Source organism: Rousettus aegyptiacus, unplaced genomic scaffold, assembly GCF_014176215.1.
Source record: "Rousettus aegyptiacus isolate mRouAeg1 unplaced genomic scaffold, mRouAeg1.p scaffold_m13_p_4, whole genome shotgun sequence".
NCBI classification, from domain to species: domain Eukaryota; kingdom Metazoa; phylum Chordata; class Mammalia; order Chiroptera; family Pteropodidae; genus Rousettus; species Rousettus aegyptiacus.
This window is the reverse complement of record NW_023416307.1, coordinates 72,228,087-72,248,312: the sequence shown is the minus strand read 5'-3', so window position 1 is coordinate 72,248,312 and position 20,226 is coordinate 72,228,087. Positions and strand designations below refer to the sequence as shown.

At 31.9% G+C, this 20,226-nt stretch overlaps 1 protein-coding gene across 1 annotated transcript in view; it reads left to right on the top strand.

The window, feature by feature from the left end:
- The window catches only part of EPHA6 (EPH receptor A6), a 795,422-nt gene extending 784,324 nt beyond the window's left edge, over positions 1-11,098 (top strand). The window contains 2 exon segments of the mRNA XM_036218922.1: positions 8,282-8,431; positions 9,560-11,098. Coding sequence (XP_036074815.1) covers positions 8,282-8,431; positions 9,560-9,674 — 265 coding nt within the window. The 3' untranslated portion in view covers positions 9,675-11,098.
- Positions 11,099-20,226: the final 9,128 nt, after the last annotated feature.

Below are 20,226 nucleotides of genomic sequence, written 5' to 3'. Positions count from 1 at the left end.
GGTAGAGTCTAAATGTATAACCCACAGAACTCATTGAACTCTCTGGCACTCTCCTTTTCTTACTATCCCCAAACTCTCAGGGTTCCCTCACAGTTTCACACTGACATAATTCTCTCACAGTTTCACACTGACATAATTCTCTCATCCGCTAGTTCCCAATGGTTTTTCTTCCACTCTATTTTTTTTCTCAAGAATTCACCTGAGAAGCTTTTATCCTTTCATTTGACAGAGTAGTAGAATAGGAAGAAATTAAGGCAACAAAGGAGGATAAGGAAAGCTTAATAATTTTATGCCAGCATATTAAGAATTTCATAACCTTATACCTATAATCTTTCCTAGAAAAAGACAGAACACATCCAATAGAAATACAGTTGATGAGAGAAGGCATTTATTTTTTGGAACAGATGCTATTGTGCCTGACACACTCCGTGGGAGCATTCAGAGCTCTGTTCAGTTTCCAACCTTCTTGCTTTCTCTTCTACTCAAGAAGGTATACGGATATATAAGTAAAAATAGTGATAAGTACAACCTTAAATCCAATTGATTGTAAAAATAATTTTGCAAAAGTACCTTAACAACATAGGCAGTCACCCTTCACAAATGTAAATTTCAAGCTACCTTCACTTTAAATAATTCTACAATAATGTCTTATAACCTCCTTTCAAAGAATTATTCGTAGCTGTCATATGGTCCATAGCCCTTGGGAGAAAAGGGCTAGCAGCCAAGACTACATGGAGAATGGCAGCAAAAGCAGTGCCTGGCCATGGCCTTTGAAAGACCTCTTGCTCCCTCTCCCCTGACCCTCAAAATCAATTCAATAGCTACTCTCGACCCCAATGTAAGCATACTCCCATGGAGTCCAGGGTTACATCCTAGGTTCAGCAGTTTAATAACACAGAGTGGACTTATGACTATATGGGTGTCCTTCCACCCAGCCCTACCTTACCAGCCCCACCTACATTGTCCCACACATCTATTCTCCAGCCTCTTCAATCCCCATCCCTGATGCCTCCACATGCTACAGCCTAATGAGTGCACTAAGTTGAGGCAGTCAGCTGGCCAGTGCCCTTTTGGACAGTGCTGCAGTATAATGGGAAAATAACACTTTCCTCCAATTCTTACTCCATATTTCCAGAATGTCATTCTCAAAGGATTTTACAGATTATAGGCTCCTTGACAACATTAGCTAAAAAGTGGCATCCAGGGAAAGGCAGCAGTTAACCAGATAGACCAGTCTGTGATAGTCACCTGCCTCAAAAATTACGTTCTGCTCAGGCATAGGCATTTAGGAATATCCTCACTACCCACGGGGCCAGAGTAAAGGATCTTGTAACACTCTAGCTCTTAGGAGCTGGAACCACCACTTTCCTTAGTACATATAAATCTATTGTTGAACTTTTAGGCACTTGGTTTCCAGCAACATGTGAATCATGAAGGTAAAGTCCAAACCAGTATCTGCATTTAGAACCTCTGCTTTAGAGAACTGCGAATTAACATTATAAGACTAAATGGTACTGCCTCTCTCCATCCAGTTAATATAGCAGTTAACTGTCTTCTGAGGGCAATAAACTTTCAACAATTTGGTATAAATTTTTCCATTCATTTTGAAAAGACCTTGCTCAATGCTACCAAAGCTATACATAATCAGCACTTGCTAAATTGTTTATATACCAATTCATGGACAACTTGTTTTGTTTGACTTCTGTAACTAACACTTTTAATGATGTTTTTTGTGACAGAGAAATAACTGATTGGACGAACCCAGTGTTTAATTGAGGGATTAGCAAAGCTTTGTGGAAAGAAGACAGAATGTTAAATATTAATCAAGAAGTGTGAAACTTCTACACATTAGAAAATCTAAATTTAATTTACATGAACTGTTAGCACAAGATAATAATACTAATGTTAATACCAACACTAATGCTGATACAAATTCTAATGTATATTATCAACAATAACTTTTACCGGCATTTGTTGAGAGCCTATACTTTATGCCAGTCATGGTCCTAGGCACTTTTATCTGTAAGGTCATTTAATCTTCACTATTATTATCTCTATCCCTCAGATAAGGAAATGGAGACTTGAAGAGGCAAGTAATTAGCAAGTAATTAGTAAATTAGGAATTTGAACAATGTCCACTGACTGCCACACCTTTGTTTTTTCCACCATACAGTACACATCACACAAAATGGCAAGATTTTTCCCAATAATACACTGTTTCAAAAATGTGATTATAGGAGAAGAGAATACATTTTTACATTTCCAGATATATTTTCTCTGGACCAATTAGACTTCGTAGATGAAGTATAATAAAATCTCGAAAGGAATTTGTAGTGGAGCACAACCTATTATTTTATGTAAGTAGCAAATACATAGTCCATATATTCTCCCAATATCCTCCTGAAATGCTCAGCCACTCGAAGAAAATTACTTGAAAAAAGAAAGTAGTAACTAAAACAAAATAGAGCAATGAGGAAAATATGGCAGCAACATATTCCAAAATTACATCCTCAGGCATTTTGTAGATTGAATTTTTCCAGTATTGGCTTTTGCTTCTTTCCTTCGTTGTGGCAGACATTACTAATCATCATGCTTTTCCACTGAGCCCAGATGCCGCCTTGGCTTTCTTCTCAAGACCGCATTTTGATGACCACTGCTAACGAATTATAGTTGGCATGTGATGTGAAGTCTATTTCTGTCCCTGTATTATTTCCTCACACATAAAAAAAAAAATAGGCTTACTCTGAGCTTCAGTAATTTATTGCTCTGGCTATAGAGACCATGCACTGGGGACTCAGCATTATGAGAGATTTTTAAACACTATTATTCCTATTCTGCATCTACTCCTCCTTATGTTCAAACACACCTATAATTTTAAATTTTGCTTCCTACTTTCCACCGTTTATCAATCTTATTATGAGAATTAAATCATCATATCAGTAAAAAAAAAAAAGGCCTGATGTGTACAGCATAGAGAATATAGTCAATAATATTATAACTATGTCTAGTGCCAGGTGTGTAGTAGACTAATTGGGGGGATCACTTCATAAATGCTCAGCCACTTGAAGAACATTACATAAATGTCTAACCACTATGCTGTTCACCTGAAACTAATATAAAATAATATTGAATGTTAACTCTAATAGAAAAATTAAAAATTAAAAAAAAACCTGAAAACTTTCTGAAAGTAAAAGGCTGACAAAAAATAATTCATGCTCCCAATTAAACAATGTGGATGGTCAGATTTTTTAAAAATATATTTCCCAAAAGCGTAAAGAGTCACAAGATATTGTCATGATTATATGGATTTTATAACATTTTGAATTACACTTTAAAATTTTGAAAGAATATCCAAATTCTTTCATTAATTTAACTTTAGACCTAATTGTAGAGAGGGCAATATTTTCTCTTTTATCTGATTAAATAAATTCTTCCTTCAAAGTTTAGATGGACAGTAGGTGTATTTGGAGATTATTTTACAGATTAACTAAATATTGTGGAGTATAGTCCCTGAGTCATGAGATGAGAAACTCATGTAAAAGCAGTGATTTTCAAGGTGAATGCTGCTGTTGTAGTTCTAAGTCTCTTAACCCACCTACAACTGCTTCTTCCTCCCCTCTGAAACCTATAAAGACAGAGATAAGCAAACATTTTCACCATATAAGGAATAAGTTAAATAAACAATATATTCACTAATAAACGCTTATATCAATAGCCACTTGCTTTTCCATTTAATGGTATTAAGTGAAAATAAACTATTCAATATGAATCAACCATTCTCTCATGAACTAAACTTTTGTCAAAAGTATTAAAGTCTAAATCATCACATTTAATGAATTCCTATAATACTTTCAGCATTGTGCTAAAGCCTACAGAAAATAAAAATTATGTGAGATCTGGTTCCTGCAACCAGGGAGTTTTAACTTACTCTTTAAAAAATTTTTTTCTCTCATGGATTTTTCTCAAAGAAGTTATTCAACTGAAGCAAAAAGATACATGTTCTAAGAGTGCATAATCATCTATAAAAAAAATGTCATTAGCAATCTAAGAGTCTAATTTCAAGGAATTAATAATAATTATTAAGTATTAACATATAGGATATTATATACTCCTTTGAATAGTAGTTATGAAGGCTTTTGAAACATGCAAAATATTTATAAATATGTGAAAAAAGGGAACATAAAATAGAAATGAACTCTGTCCATACAGTTCTGCTAGCCATATATAAATGTAAGAGCTTGGGGAAAAAGAAGTGAGAGTGATAAGGGAAGAAAAGCTTTCAAGCAGGCAATGGTTTCCTATGAAAACAAGATCTTACCTTGCAGTACTGCTTCTCAGCCACTACTTTCTTGAATAATTTTTAATAAATCTATTACTATTATATTTACATGATGAATATAAAATGTGGAAAACTTCCGAAGATAAGAACCTTTTTGCTTTTTTTTTTTTTGACATTCAATATTATTTTATACTAGTTTCAAGTGTGCTGCTTAGTGATTAGGCATTTATATAATTTAAGAAATGAGGCCCTGATTAGTCCTAGTACCCACCTAGCACTATACATAGTTATTACAATATTATTGACTATATTCCTTATGCTGTACTTCAAAAAACCTTCTTGCTTTTTAATGGCAGTTTTGATACTTACTGATAACCTATCTAAGAACTTTCTAAATGAACAGACTAGTACTACTGTGAACTCAGCTCGTTAAAATAAAAACTTCTTGGCACTATCAGTACTATTCCTTTTTACATATTTAGATGTATTAAAAGTATATATTTATTGCATCTTAAACTATATCATGGCCTATTCTAGCTATACTCCAGCCTTTTCTTTCATTTAAATTGACTATAATTTATACCTGGAATTTCCTAATTCTACCCCTTCCTCATTTTTCTGAGGAAAGTAGTAGACCCTTGACCTTTTGTTCTACAATATGTACTTTTTAGAAATGTTAGCTGCAGGTTTTGCTGTAAAGACATTTCTCAGGTGGGCAGCTCCCACTAATCACAAAAGAGCAGAAATTTCTAGGTGCTCAGCAAATAGCAGACTGAATTTATCATTGCACATGGTTGATAAGAAAGGGCATTTATTGTTTATTAGGTAATATTCCAGAGAATTCATGTGAGGGTGATGGTATTCAGCCCTCAAAGTGAGAATAAAGGCAGCATTTTTCAACTTAGTTATAAGATAAGGTGAAAGAAGAGTTATTGCACAGTGGCTGTGAACAATGAGGGGACCTTGACCTTACTAAATCAACTGCCAGAGCTGTCCTACAAAGGCCAAAGAGTAACTAGGTTACTAAAGATGTGTGGAGAGAAAAGGGATTATTGTATTGAAACATTCTGGCAGCAAGTAGTGGATGCTTTTCAACAGAGAAATAGGCCATTTAAGTCATTTAGTATACAGAATGTCCTTTCCTGACCTTTCTATATGAAGGACATAAAATTAGCAAATTACATTTCCACTCACCAATTATATGAAATTGTGAAAGCTCAAAAGTTATTCCAGTGTGATCTCAGGAGAGAGAGAAATGGAAGTCATCCGACTGTGCCTGTGCATCAAGAATGGAATAGGAATATGAAGAAAAGGTCACTGAAATGTATTCATTTAATTTTGTTCAGTTTCAACAAACTTCTTTGACAAGTAATTAAAAGATATGAGAGCCACATTGTTTTAAAATAGGACATTTAGTTTTCTAAATATGTGGTTTTGTTAATATTAGTAAGCAAGAAGAGTATCTCAGCCATTTGGATATTTAAACTTAGTAAGTTACTACAACGATATTCTCTAACGTATGTCTATATGAACTGGTCAGATGATTTAGGAAAATGATACAGAAGCTATTATGAATCCCCTTATATATTTACACTGGACATTTGAATAGTGAAGATCCTGAAAATGCTACAATTAAAAACCCTATATAACTCTCTTTTCTATGGAGACCTTTATTATTTTGTATTTATATATGAATTTTTATTTACATGACAATACTTATTAATTAATATAAACACCTCTAGGAAATGAAGAAATACAGCAACAATTAAAGTATTTACTAATAGATGCAATGATAGCTTTTCAATTTTTGGACATGACTAATCTTCATTTAGGGTCAAATCATGAATTTTCTTATATTAATTAGAATAAAACAGCCCACAATCAAATAGCAATTGCAATTTAGAGTACAGGAGAAGAGAATGTGGCTTAATAGCCTCTAAAATAGGAAATATAGTAACAGAATTGAGTAGTGATAGAAAAGACATGAGTCACTGTTAAAAGTAACCAGACTCTATATGGACTACAATATAGTCACAAGATACATGCATTTATTTAGTTTATGCAAATTCCAATTGAATATGAAGAGCAAAAACTCCTGAATTTCTTTGTCATTTTTCTTTACCCCCATCCCCACCTTTGACTAGACCCCAGTTTAGGAAAAGGTAAGTCAAATGTGACAATCAAAGAAAAAACAAAAAAATGAATTCTAGATCTTTAGCAGGGACTCTGTCCTAATCAATTCCAAGGGGCACCTTTCAGAGTCTTTGGGAGCCAAACAATATACAGTTTGTGTGGCCATGCATAACATCTCTGGCTTTTATGCTCCTAAAGACCCAGGTCTTGGTCATTTAAGGGTAGTTTTAAAAATTTTAAGGGTAATTTTGATTGTTAGAGGTTCTCTTTTGATTTTTACCTGATACACTGCTCTTAGAATCTAGCTCCCACTCCCATAATTTTTAACAGAACTATACCAGAGTTGAGTATGCATATGCCATTCTGTTCACAGTGGAGTTATTCTTATTTCATGGGCTTAATTATGCATGCTCACATACTATCAGATTCTAGTTAAAGCTGAAATAGTTCAAATATGAATGGTAAAAACATTATAAAGAAATATTCCAAATGTAATGTTAAAAACTATGGCTCCAGTTAAGTCTCTACGAATTCTTTCATTTTTTAACTCATAAATAATTAAAAGCAAAGTAAATGAAAGTTGGAATAACCTTCAGTATTCTAATAAAAATAATTCCGTGATTAACTTCTAATGGAAAAGCTTTCCATTTCTTAGGGAAAACCGATTTGACTGAAACACCAATCATTAAAAAAATTTAGTTTTATTATTTATTTAATTCAGATTCTAAACCTAATAATTTAAAAATGATATATTTAGTACCCTAAAAAACTAACAAGATACTTCTTACTATAAAAGCACTTTTACTATCAAATATTTTTAAAAACCATGCAACATATTGTTAAAATTAATTTCCATGTTAGTCTATAGGGAAAATAATACAATTTGTTGCCAGATTGGCCTAATTAAACCACTCTGAGTTATTTTTATTATGCTACCTAAAGTTAATTCATTTTATTCTGTCTGACTTTACTTATACAGAACCATTGTGTATATATAGTATGTATATATATATATTTATACACATACACATACATAGTGTGTATGTATGTATACACACACACACACACACACACCCTAGCCTTTCCAAAATAATACCTTTACACTATTTTTATATTAAAACTATAAAACTATCACCACCTGGAATGCCTTTGGCATCAGATTTAAGAAACAGAAATACAGATTTCTGTATGATTTACATTAAAACCCATTAATGCTGGACTACTTTTTCTTGTTAACACAACCTTGTGTTGATTTTGCTTTGTCTTGTGACCTATTAATACATGCGCTGTGGGCTAAATTACCCTATGCTTAGATGTATATGAGTCTTATTTGCGCAATTGAGCTCTATGACAGCAGAAATTACTTTTTAATAAATAATAAATTCTTGTTGAATGAGAGTAAATAAATGTGGCTTGATCAATGAACTCGCCATTAAAAAGAGAAAGGACTACCATAACAAATGTGGAAAAGGCAAAAGGCTTTTGGATTCAGTGGCAGGTCAAAAAGTATAAAAGTGAACAGCCTGTGGCTAGTTACTCTCCTTGTAGGGAAAGGAATGGACTTTCCTCACATTTGAAAATACAGTTTTATGCAAGAGAAAAAAGTAAAGAGAAGTTAGCAAGATGTGAGTTTTCTCATAATATATCAAGTATAAAACCCAGTAGTGGCAAAAAACAAAGACAAAAGAAACTTATAAGTGAAACTGAACAGATAAAAGTGGCTGATTGAATATGATGAAAAATTAGAGATTTCATTAAATGGAGGAAAGAAACATAAGACATAAGAATATTATAAAAGGAAAAAATTAAAGTTGGGTATTTTTTGCTTTATCTGGTTTTAAAAAGTCTTCATGATTTTTTTCCTTGTAGAATGCCAGAGTCCCCTGGTGAAGTTCCTGAATATCCTTTGTTTGTCACAGTGGGTGACTGGCTGGATTCTATAAAAATGGGGCAATATAAGAATAACTTCATGGCAGCAGGGTTTACGACTTTTGACCTGATTTCAAGAATGAGCATCGAGTAAGTGATACCAGGGTTATTACTGGATTTAGATGCTCCACCCAGAATTTTAATTTTTATTGTAAATTCAAATACTATATCAAGAACACCATGGTGAAACTACCTTTCCTAAGGCTCCTATGGAATTTCCACGTCTTTCCTCACCATTTCCGACTCTCGTTCTAGTGGAAGTTGGATATTACACTTTTAACTACCATTCTTTGAAAGACTGTATTTAATTCAAATAGCTATTTAAAACTTTTAATGATTTGTAAAATGCAGATTATGCTTGTTCACATCATAGACCTTACTTCAACTTAGTTTTACCTTGGCAAATTATTTATGACTCACATATGCTAATCTTGCATAATCAATATCTATTACTTTTATCATATGTAATTGTAATAATACAATATTATCAACTCATTTCAGAGCTCCTTCTCTGTATTACTATGGCCAGGGTGTTCCTATTGTCTCAAAGATTATCCTTTGCCTGGTGCAATAAAAATGCTCAAGATGTGGTTAAAAGACTAGATACTGAAATCATAGATTGAGCTTTATGAACTTGCCATTGTTTTAAGCTAGAAATGGCAATTTCATATGGTTTGACATAATACAATGGTATTCTTTTTCAGATTATTGAAGGACCATGAGAACTCAAATGGAGTCATTATACCTTCTACCCTACATACTATTTTACTAAAACTGTTGCAAATTTATATAATTATGTAAATTATATAGCCTTTAGGCCTATGAAAATGTCTGAACTTTGTATAAGTGCCTGAAATTGAAATTTTCCTTGTGTCCTAAAATTTGAGGTTAACTTGTATAACTTGTATTCTCTGCCACTAGGGAGAAGAAAAAAGTAACAAACTCTTAATGTTCATTTATATCTCTGCTTAAATTCACATTTTACCAGTTTTACATTTTTGTGGCAAGTTTTTAAAGCAAATTTGACATAGTGCATATTTGCCATATTTAAATGTTTATTTCCTCTATCTCGTACTTACCAGATCTAAATGTTCATATTCTCTCTCTCTCTCTCTCTCTCTCTCTCTCTCTCTCTCTCTCTCTCTCTTTCTCTGTGTGTGTGTGTGTGTGTGTGTGTGTGTGTGTGTGTGTGTGTTTCTTTCTCTCTCTCTCTCTCAGTGACATTAGAAGAATTGGAGTCATACTCATTGGACACCAGAGACGAATAGTCAGCAGTATACAGACGTTACGTTTACACATGATGCACATACAGGAGAAAGGATTTCATGTATGAAAGTACTACAAGCACCGGTGTTTGTGCCTCAGCATTTCTATAATGAAAGATATCCTCTCTACTACCCTCTCTTCTGATTCTTCAAATATCACTTCACAAGCTGCAGTCTCCTGTTCAGACTACAGGGTACACACTTTGGTTTACACTTCCAACTCAGATTTTAAAGTCATGCTTCATAGCTCCTCTCTGAATGACCTACAAATAAAACCCTGGTCCACTGCAGATTATCACTACACAATGGTAAATAACTCAGCATGGATGTGTAACTTTGTATAGCAGTATTTGGAACGTGTTCAGGGACTTAACCCAAAGGAATCTGCCCAGGTGTGGCTTCCTTAATGATGTACTTAGATTATGATGGTAGATGAAAAAGAAATTGTTGACTTTTTTTTTTCATGTTTTGTGATCAAGTAGCTTCTAAAGTGACATGCATATTTATTTGTTAGATAATTATATTCAACTCTATGGGTTGTATTGTTACTTTATTTTAGTTTCACTGTTGATACCTGATATTAAATTTGCAGAAATGAGTAATGAGTTTATGTAGTGAATTCTTGTCAGGTGTGACTATGGCGAGAAGGGGGTTACTAGAGAGAAAGAGGGAGAAACATACTGTACTTTCGAGTCTTCTAAGGCTGGGTTTGTCTATTTTTTTTAAATAAACTTTATAATGTCCTACATTTTTTATAGTAGGTGGTAGCTTTGAGGCTTTTCCCCTCTAATTTTTTACTAACCTATAGTACATTTCTTTACTACCTTATGAAGATCACTCCAGGAAAGACCAAGAGTGAGTCCATTATTGTAAAGGCTTTCACAAAGTAAAGTATGTAATAAAACCACGACTAGTCCCTTGATTCTTCATCACAGGTTTTCAAAAGTAATTATCAAAGTGCTGAGAAAATTAATTGTTCTCAGTAGAATCACTTTGAATAAAAGATATAAGATTATAGCCTTGGATTTAATGTAAAAAGATTAATTAACCCAAACAGAATTTTATGATAGCTGTATGGTGGCCTAAGAGAACAAACACATCTACCAATTGTTTGATATTAGTGCATTTTGTAAGTTTAAATATTTTTGTTTTGTTTGTAAAAATAAGTTACATGAACATGCTGAGCTGTTTTCCAAACCTTCCAAGAGACCAGTATGCCGTTGCATACTCCAAAGAGGGCATAAACAGATCTAACATATGAGCATATATAAATTGTATGTCAACCTGGGTTTATTATACTGTAACATAAAAATGAGAATACAGCTAAGGTGTACTGTTGTCATCATCTTCTCAGAGGCTGCAAAAAAAGAAAAAGGCAAATTTATTTTTTAGCGAATTAAGCTGAGTCAGGTCACCAAAAGAGAGCTGTCTTATAAACAAATTCAGTTATAGCCTATAAAGCTAAAAAAAAAAAAAAAAAAAAAAAAAAAAAAAAAAGAGTAGGGAGAGTAGGGAGACTGTGTTAAGGGAGAAAAAAAAAAGATCAGGTTGTCTAAAGATACTGATTTAATAAATCAGTTTTTATTCGATCTCAGAGATAAAGGTGCCCTACTCATATTCTCAGATTCCTACCTAAAACACATTTCTTGGTGAAAGTAGCTTTCTTACTATTAGAGGAGACTCACTTTTTCTTTTTTTTCTTGAGATTTGTTGATTTTCCCATTAGACTAAACCCTTCCACATATTTTCTTTTGCTGATTTATCTCCTGATTTTTGCCTACCTCAGATTAATTTTTCTCATTTCAAAAAAACATGTGTAGAGCTAGAAGAAAGAGTCTTTAAAGTATTCCTTGAAGTATACTAAAAAAGCAAAAAATGGGAAATCCATCACTTTTTAAGTAAGTGTATCAGAAATAGTTAGCAACATTTTCCAGCCATCACCTGCATGGTCATGCATCACTCATAGACTATCTGCAGTTTGCTTGATACATTTACACAAATCTGAATACATTTAGAGGAAATATAAAATTTCCATATTTATCTGTCTTCAAATATATATTAAATACTAACAGATGTAAAACAGATTAAATTTATTAATCATATATATTTATTTTTATAATACAATAAAAGAGGTATTTAGGAAAATAAGAAATAGAATAATTGTGGTCTTCGATAGGACTCTGTCAGCAGCAACTGTATACTTTGATGACATGAATTCTATAAACTATTTAAATTTCTGTGGGATGGATGGACATTTGGTGCTTGCAAGATTCAAGTTCTTTGTTAAGTTTTTTTTCTTTAAAAAGTCGAATTCTACAATATATCTGGCTACTTTATACTTCTTTTTTCATCCCTAATAACCTTGTCTAGTTTTATTAAACTGCCTTTTTACTTTATCTCTTATTCCAAATTCTCTTTAAATTTTTTTTTAAATTACGGTTACATTTTTCAGAACTGTAAGCATGATAATCTTAAGAGCATAACTTTGAATCTCATTATGGTTAGAGCAAAGTTGAAATATGTATGATATATTAAACAGAAATGTTAAAAAATAAGAATATTTATTTCTTTACTGCCAATCAATCACAGACTCCATAACCCCAAGGGTATTATAATATCCAGAAATATTAATAGTTAAATTACCAAATTTGTTTGTAAATTTTACATGAAATATTTTGAGATTTACTAGTGTACATATTCAGTAATTAAAACTATTTAATATGCATAAGCATAGAGTTTAATTATAGAAAGAAAATGCATAACTTCCATAAATCGCAAGCCTTCAGAAATAATCTTTGATAACTAAAACATGCATATATATATTCACGTACCTGCTTTAAATTTTCTAATCTACACTACCAAAGGGCTTCTTGGATTTTGAAAATCAGACATTTGAAGAAACTATTTTCATTTTATTTCCTGGGTGGTCAATTTCCAATCTATAGTCAACTCATTATTTCTTATAGTATAAGGCATAGCCGGAAAAAAATTTAAAACAATGCACAGTCAAGAAGAGAGATTAGGCATGTAAATCATCAATCTAAAAAAGCAACCAGAAATCATAAAGCCCTTGGCTTAACAGAAATCAAGAATCATAGCACTTTTGTACTAAGTTGACTGTTGATAAATAAGTTATGCATGCCATAATCAAAATGATTTCTCTTATTTCACTTTGTTACTCTTTAAAATGTATCCATCTGCTTATAACCTGAATAAAACAACCATCCAGGTACAGCTTTAAGTCCTATCTCAGTCCATGAATGGAAAACAAATCCAAATCTAATCCTCAAAAAGTCTTCATAGGTCTTCTGAAGAGATGATGAAGAATGAATTACACTATCTCCCAACCGCATTTTCTTAAAAATTCATTTTTATTTCTTTTCCTAACAAGTTTCTACTCTATAAAGCAGTCAATTAAATCTCTTATCTCAAAATTTTCACAAATGCTAGGTCTCTTTATCCCTTTATTAATTTTTCTAAAAATTCCTTTCTCAGCCTTCTCTGTTTTCTCTTTGTTCTTCCATCCCATCTCTTTTTCTAAGTTCCTAACACTTCCCCACTTACCCCTATCAGCAAAAGAAAGGTAGCACAGCAAACCCAAAAAGATATTATAGATCTCCTTAGAAGAGCCTTAGGGTGGAGGGAAGAGGGAATGTTACAAAAGTCATACTTTAATATTTTGGTCCTACCACATAAATGGGAGCATTTGCACTCACAGAGGGTTTGAGTTCTGGCTTTTCATTAACTGCAGATCAACTGCTTTGGAAAGTAATTTCAAAATGGATGATAATGATCCTTTCTTTAGCTTTAGCTAAGGAAATTTATTATTAATTTAAAAGAAATTATTATTTTAAGGATCAAAACTGATATCATCTCACACTTAGTGTATATGTCTTTATGCAACAAAGAGATTAGAAGCAGATGTTATCACTTTTTTTAGTATGATCACTTTTAAGTTTTCCAACCTCAAATTCCATTAAGTTAAATACTTATTTTACTTTATGTTCAATGCAAAAACATTTTAATGCTTTTTATATGAAGACTTCAAAATATAACGGAGTTTACTGGGTCAAACTGGTAATATTCTTCCATTAGGACACCAGGCATTAAAGTCAGCTAACTTTTGGTTTTTATGATCAACATATTCAACAAAATTTCAATTTTATAATGTTTCATAAATGCAGTGTAAATTTTATTTGGTTCCATTTAACAAATGTCTAAGAAGTGTCTCCCACACACAAAATTTTATGGCAAAGATGAGTTTGGCTGTACTGTTCTTACTTTCAGGTAACTCTAAAGCTTAAAATTTAGAGACTAAAGCCAATATGCTGTGTTTGCTATGATTGCCATGTCACTAAGGATTTGCTCTTTCCATAGATAAATAAATAAATAATAAACAAACAAACAAGCAAACAAACCTCCGTCCAGTCTGAATTGGACTTGCAATCTCTCTAAAAAGAAATAATTTGGACCTCAGATTCTCATAGAACACTCACACTTCTGGCAGAGAGGAGCAGGCTTGCCGAATGCTCTGACATTCTCTCTTGTTAACAGTTGATCCTCCTCAAGACTCACAGATTTTTATTACCCAGTGGCGAAATTTTCGGTTTCTGTGTAGACTCACTATCTCAAAGTTCCTTTCAATTAGAAAACATCAGCCAGTTTTTCACTAACGCTCCAGAGCCATCTCTTGCCCAAGCCAATTCACTGTTCTTAATAAATATGAACCTATGTGGTTATATAAAATTCTTTCAAATATGGTACATTTATCGAGGAAAAGAGATGATTACTCATGACTAGATCTAACAGATTATCAAGTGAAATAATGGAAAATAAGAATCTTTATTACAGAAAAGTAAATATCCCATTTTTCTCTTACTGTTCTCTTAAAAAAACAAGTATTAGGTATTTCAAAGATTTCTTGGAATAAAAAAATATATATTTTTAAGGTGATAAGGGGATGTCACATGTTTTCTGGGAAAAAAGGGCAAAAGATCCAGAAGATACAGGTCATCAAAATGTAGTTTAAACTAATTCTCTTTCTTCTAATAATTAGATTCAAATTTCAAATTATTGATATTTATATAAAATGTATTTAAAAGGATATTTACATCTTAATTGAAAGACTTGGGTTTTTTGCTCATGATTCAAAAGAATGTGTTTAGTTGTATTTGCTTGTTTAGGATTTTCAGACTAGATTTGAAAGGCTACCTTTCACTTATATGTCAATTCCAAATTACTGTGTTTAGAAATGAAAGAAAAATATTAAAAGAAAGAATTTTAATTACTAAGTAAGAGTAGCAAAGCACTAGTAACAGAATAAACTTCATCTTTTAAAAAAGAATATAGCAAATACAAAGTTTCATGTATCTCTTAATAATACCAAGTCACCTGCATTTTATTATGTTTTTGCACTTTTCCATTGAAACCAATGTTCCTTCTAAACATAACAAAGGAAAAGTGTTGTTGCTTGAATTTCTACACTGGTTAATCAGACTATTAAATCTCTAAGGGAACTTTTAATTAAGAGAACTTTTTATTTATTTCATTTAAAGAGAAAACTCTCAAAGAAGAATTCCACTACCTTTAGACAAACCTAATTCATCCTTAAGAAAAGCAAAGGCATTAAAGAAAAATTACCTGACAGATAGCTCTTAAATGTAATATAAAGATGTGGTTTCTACTTTCGATTAGAAAATAAAGTACAGATTAACAACACTATTTCCTGGGACTTGTAAATTAGAAAAGTATCGGAAAATCTCTCAAGTAAAGTTCTGTCCTTATCCATGTTTCTCCATTATTTGTAACCTCTGGCTATCTTTAATTTACCATAATAACTCACTTTTGGTTAAGATAATAAGTTATCAGCTCAAATAGTAAATCAGAAGAACTGAGATATGGCTTTAAAGTGTTTTACAAAATAATAAAGGGAGGACAACCCTATTTCAAGATTCCTGTTAGCATCAGGTCCTTCATCTTATTAGCCTTCATTGAAGGGAGGACTATCTTTATTCCAAAATAATGTTGTTATAAAGAAAATTCCAAAAATATGAGAACATTCATTTTTCATATATCTAAATCAAATTTTATATTTAAGCATTATCAACTTTGAAGATAGACGTCCTTGTTTTCGTGAGTTAAATGTAAGTTTCCCTGACAAGCAACGTTGATGTGAACATTTCCATGCATATTTATAGATCATCATACTTAGAATGATCTTAATTTGCATCTGTTCTAGAAAGACCAAATGTCATTTAACTTTTTAAAATCATGATAGATAAAATGAATAGTGCTAAATCAAAAAGATGAGTAAACAATACACTTTCAAAATTTTACCTAATTTAAAATGTCCTCTTCTATTGCTTTTATAATAAATATAAAGTCTCTTTTCCACATTTAGTAATTTGTAGAATGAAATGTACACATTTAGATAGAAATTGATTTTTAAAAATTTTCATTCAACTACATCTTTACTCTGAGAGAAGCCAGAATTAACTCTATTTGCTAATTATTCATACAAAGTAGTAACTTTGCTCTTTCAAATTATTTTCCCAGTAATATCATCATTAAAGTTGTAATGTTTTCCCCTGATTGTACGTATTTTATTTACTGCCACATATTATTTTTGTCTTTAAAAGTAAATCTGCTTAAAACTGTGGTCTTTAGAAGTTCTATAACAAAGTCAATTTGCTAACAAACTTGCAAATGAGTGAGCTATGTTCCTGGTCAACTTGACTGATATGAGCATTGTTAAATCTAACTTGTTTGAAAATCCATTGGTACTTTATCTAAAGCTATCATTGCATATCTTTAAAAGTATCTTTAAGCAATACTGAGTTTCACTGACAATACAATAAATAATGATTAGGGCTTTTAAAATTTTCTGCACTGCTTGGAAAATAAGTTTTAATGTGCATAAATGTTTGTCATTGTAGTTTTTAATTTGCCTTAATGTGATGTTTCTTCTAATGCCATATGTATGTATTCAATGAAAATTGTGATAATATATATACTATGCAAAAATATCCATTTTTTCTTACAAATGTAAAATTTTGATTTAATTTTAGGTTTTTATGCCTCCAAGAGAAAAAATCAAATGTGAAATGGGAGCTTTTTTTGGCAGGTGGGGGAGAGATATAATACCTGAACAATCCTAACACTATAAATATGAGTAACATTTGATTTTAAATATTACTGTATGTGCTTCATTTCTGATACATTATTAATCATTTTGTTAATCACACTCTTAGAATGTGTCATTGGAAATTTGAATAAGTATAAATGTCTTTGGGCACTCTTCACAAACTATACTTGGGTTTCATTTTGTATACAGTGCAAACTATGTTTCCTAAAAAGTTATGTTATGTTTTATATAATAACATCACTTTTTAAAATTCAGAGGCAGAGCATGAATGCAGAACATGGTAACAGACCAAGTTCCATTAAAACTGAGGAAATGACAAAAAGGTAATACAAAGAGGAGTTTGTGTAAAAATTAATAATTACCTCATAAAAAACAAAAACAGTACTAGAAGAGTGATTGCAAATTATGTCATGTTACTATTAGTGGTAATCTTGAAACTAATATGAATTTTGATGGTGGGAATCTCTAATACAAATAAGTCCACTAATATTTGTTAAAATACATATCAATGCATAAAATTAGAAAGGAATCTTACCAAAATATCCAAAATAGAAATTTATTTTTTTTAATTTTATTAATAGACCAAATGATCCCAATTATTAAATTTCCATACTTTTAATTCTTTTGATTTCTAAGACCTATATAACCAAAGAATTTGCCAAAAATAACGCATCGAATATTGGACTGTTAAAGCACTTTACACATATTAATAAACCACTCCCATTAATAACTGAGTTTTTCTTCTGCTTTATTAAATTTAAGACAGTAAATATATATAAGATGCAAATAAAAAATAATTGAGTTGAAAGGGTAGTCTATCAGAATCAACTTATGCTTTTATGCAATTACATAAATTTTACACATTTAAATACACAAATGTTTAAAATATGGTACCTACATATTAATTTCATTATATCATATGACCTCTAAATGTTTATATTCTTTCAAAGAGATTGCCTTCTCTTTTCAGTTGTTTTTTTTTTAAGAGCTGCTTTATTTTTTATATTTCCGTTCAGCCTCATAATGTTTGTAATTTTCTAATTCTCAAAGAAGTTGAAGCCAAATACCATAGCATAGTGGCTAGAAGTTATTATTTTTGAAATTACTCTCATTTTATCATATATTTGTCAGATATCCCATAAAGTCTGCTAGAGAAAGCAAACTTCTGTACTTTCTCATGAAAGGAATTACAAAAATAAATCCTCCATTGGATTTTGTGAATTCAAAATATTAAGCATATATTTTTATAGTTACTTTTCAGTACTTACACTTTATTCAGTTTTTTAAATTTCATGAAATGAGATACTTCAAACAAAAGTTTAAAGCCGTCCCATTTTTGTATAAACTGCAATTTTCTTCAGAGTCTCCAACAATCCCTTTGAGGAAGCAAAACATTACCTTTCCCACTGTACAATCTTGATCACTCTACTATTAAATGAAATAGTTAGGCATCTATTGTCTAATGTGAAGAACAGCAACAAAAGATTATGATTTGTCCAGTAAAAGTTCTTTATATTATGGGGAAGAGATATAACAAACAAACAAACAAAAGTTAAAGTCATGACTGTTTGCTGGTTCAAAATTGTATGATTCCTAAATTTTAAAAATAGTATATATACATATATACCAATTTTTAAAAAATATATATTTATCCATAATTCCATTCATTCATTAACTATTGTTTATTGAACACTGTTATGTATCAGTGACCTGTTTTCAACACTGAAAATACAGGGCGACCAAGACAAGCAAAAGCTGTCTCGTGGAATTAACCTTCTAATGGTAAAGACACACAGTAAAGAAAGTGGTACATGTTATGCTGATAATTAAATTAATAAAATTATATAGCATGACTGTGGTGTCTTTCTATTAAGTGGTAAGAAAAATCTCTGGGATGTGGCACTTACACTGGTATCTGGAAAGCATAAAGGAAACCAGTCATGGGAAAATCTGGGGGAAGAGCATAGCAGGCAAAGGGAATAGTTTAATGTGTGGGAGTTTAGAGTATTTGAGGGTAGAGAGAACAGTGTGCCTGGTACACAGTAGATGAGCCAACTGAAGCAAAATTGAAACAGGGTCAAAGAATATGAGACTACTGTAATAGTTCAAGCAAAAAAATAAAATGCATGGCTCAAAGAGGATTGAGGGAAGTGGATGGATTTGGGGTATATTTGAAGACACGTCTTGCTTGTAATGGATTGTGTATAAGGAATGAAGGAGAGAAAAATCAAGATAAGTTCTACATTTGGAGAATAAGAAACTGAGTCAATAGTGGTACGGGAGAAGTGGATTTGGAGGGAAAAATAAAGAGTTTGGCTTTAGCCATGTACAGGCTAAGATTCCTGTTAGATATTCAGATGGGAATAACAAGTAGACCGTTATAAATGAGAATTTCAAGGAACAATCAGGGCTAGACATCAATTATTTGGAAGTCATCAGTATATACATGGTATTTCAAGTTTTGAAACAACCTAGGAAAAGACTGTAAGATAGAGAAGTAGGCCTCGATTGAGGTCCAGGGTATTCCAATGTTTAGAAGTTAAACAGACCAACGGAGGACACTGAGAAGTATAAGATAAGGTAGAGAAAAAAGAAATGCAATTGGTGATCTGGATTAAATGCTTTTAAGAATTCAAGATTAGAACAAAGAAATGGCCATTGCATTTGGCAACATGGAAGTTATTCGACCTTGAGAAAGGCTGCCTCTATGAAGTAGTGAAGCCAAAGTCTAATTGAAGTGATTAATAAGATATTTTCAAAAAGAAGGTGGAGTGTCTATAAACAACTCTTTCAAGAAGTTTTATTGTAAAGTAGCTGGAGAGAGATGTGGGGTCAGGAGATATTTTGGCTTCATGTGTGTTTTCAGAGAAAGGAGGACAGAGCATATTTACATACTAACAAGAATGATCTGGTAGAAAGGGTAAAAGTGATTATGCAAGAGAGAATATAAAAAGGCCATGAGAGGTAGAAGAGTTAGAATTTATAGGATAAGTGGGGAGTTTTGTTTCTGATAGAAAATGCATAGAACCGTAGTTGAAGGGAAGGCAGAGTGCATAATATGCAAATAGTTTGGTAGATTTGTGGTCCAGAGGTAGGGATGTTACTATGTGAGTAGTTTTATTCTGCTAAGGGGAGATACATCAATAAAGGGAATAGGTAGGGAGTATAGGCTGGAGTAGAAGAATGCAAGTAGTTGGAAAGGGGGGAAGTATATATATACACATACACACACATAAATATACGCACATACATATATATATATACATAAACACATCATCAGTGAATATTTGTGTATATGTAATACATCATAGAAAAAAATCTATTGTATAAAATATTTTAAAGCCATTTCTACTAAATATTTTGAGATATCTTATTTGGAAGACCTGACACTGAATTCTATGCTTTCCAAGGACTCTGATAAGTTTTCTTTTCCATAATGTAGATGTGAAATGAGGACTTCTCAATGCCATAGATAC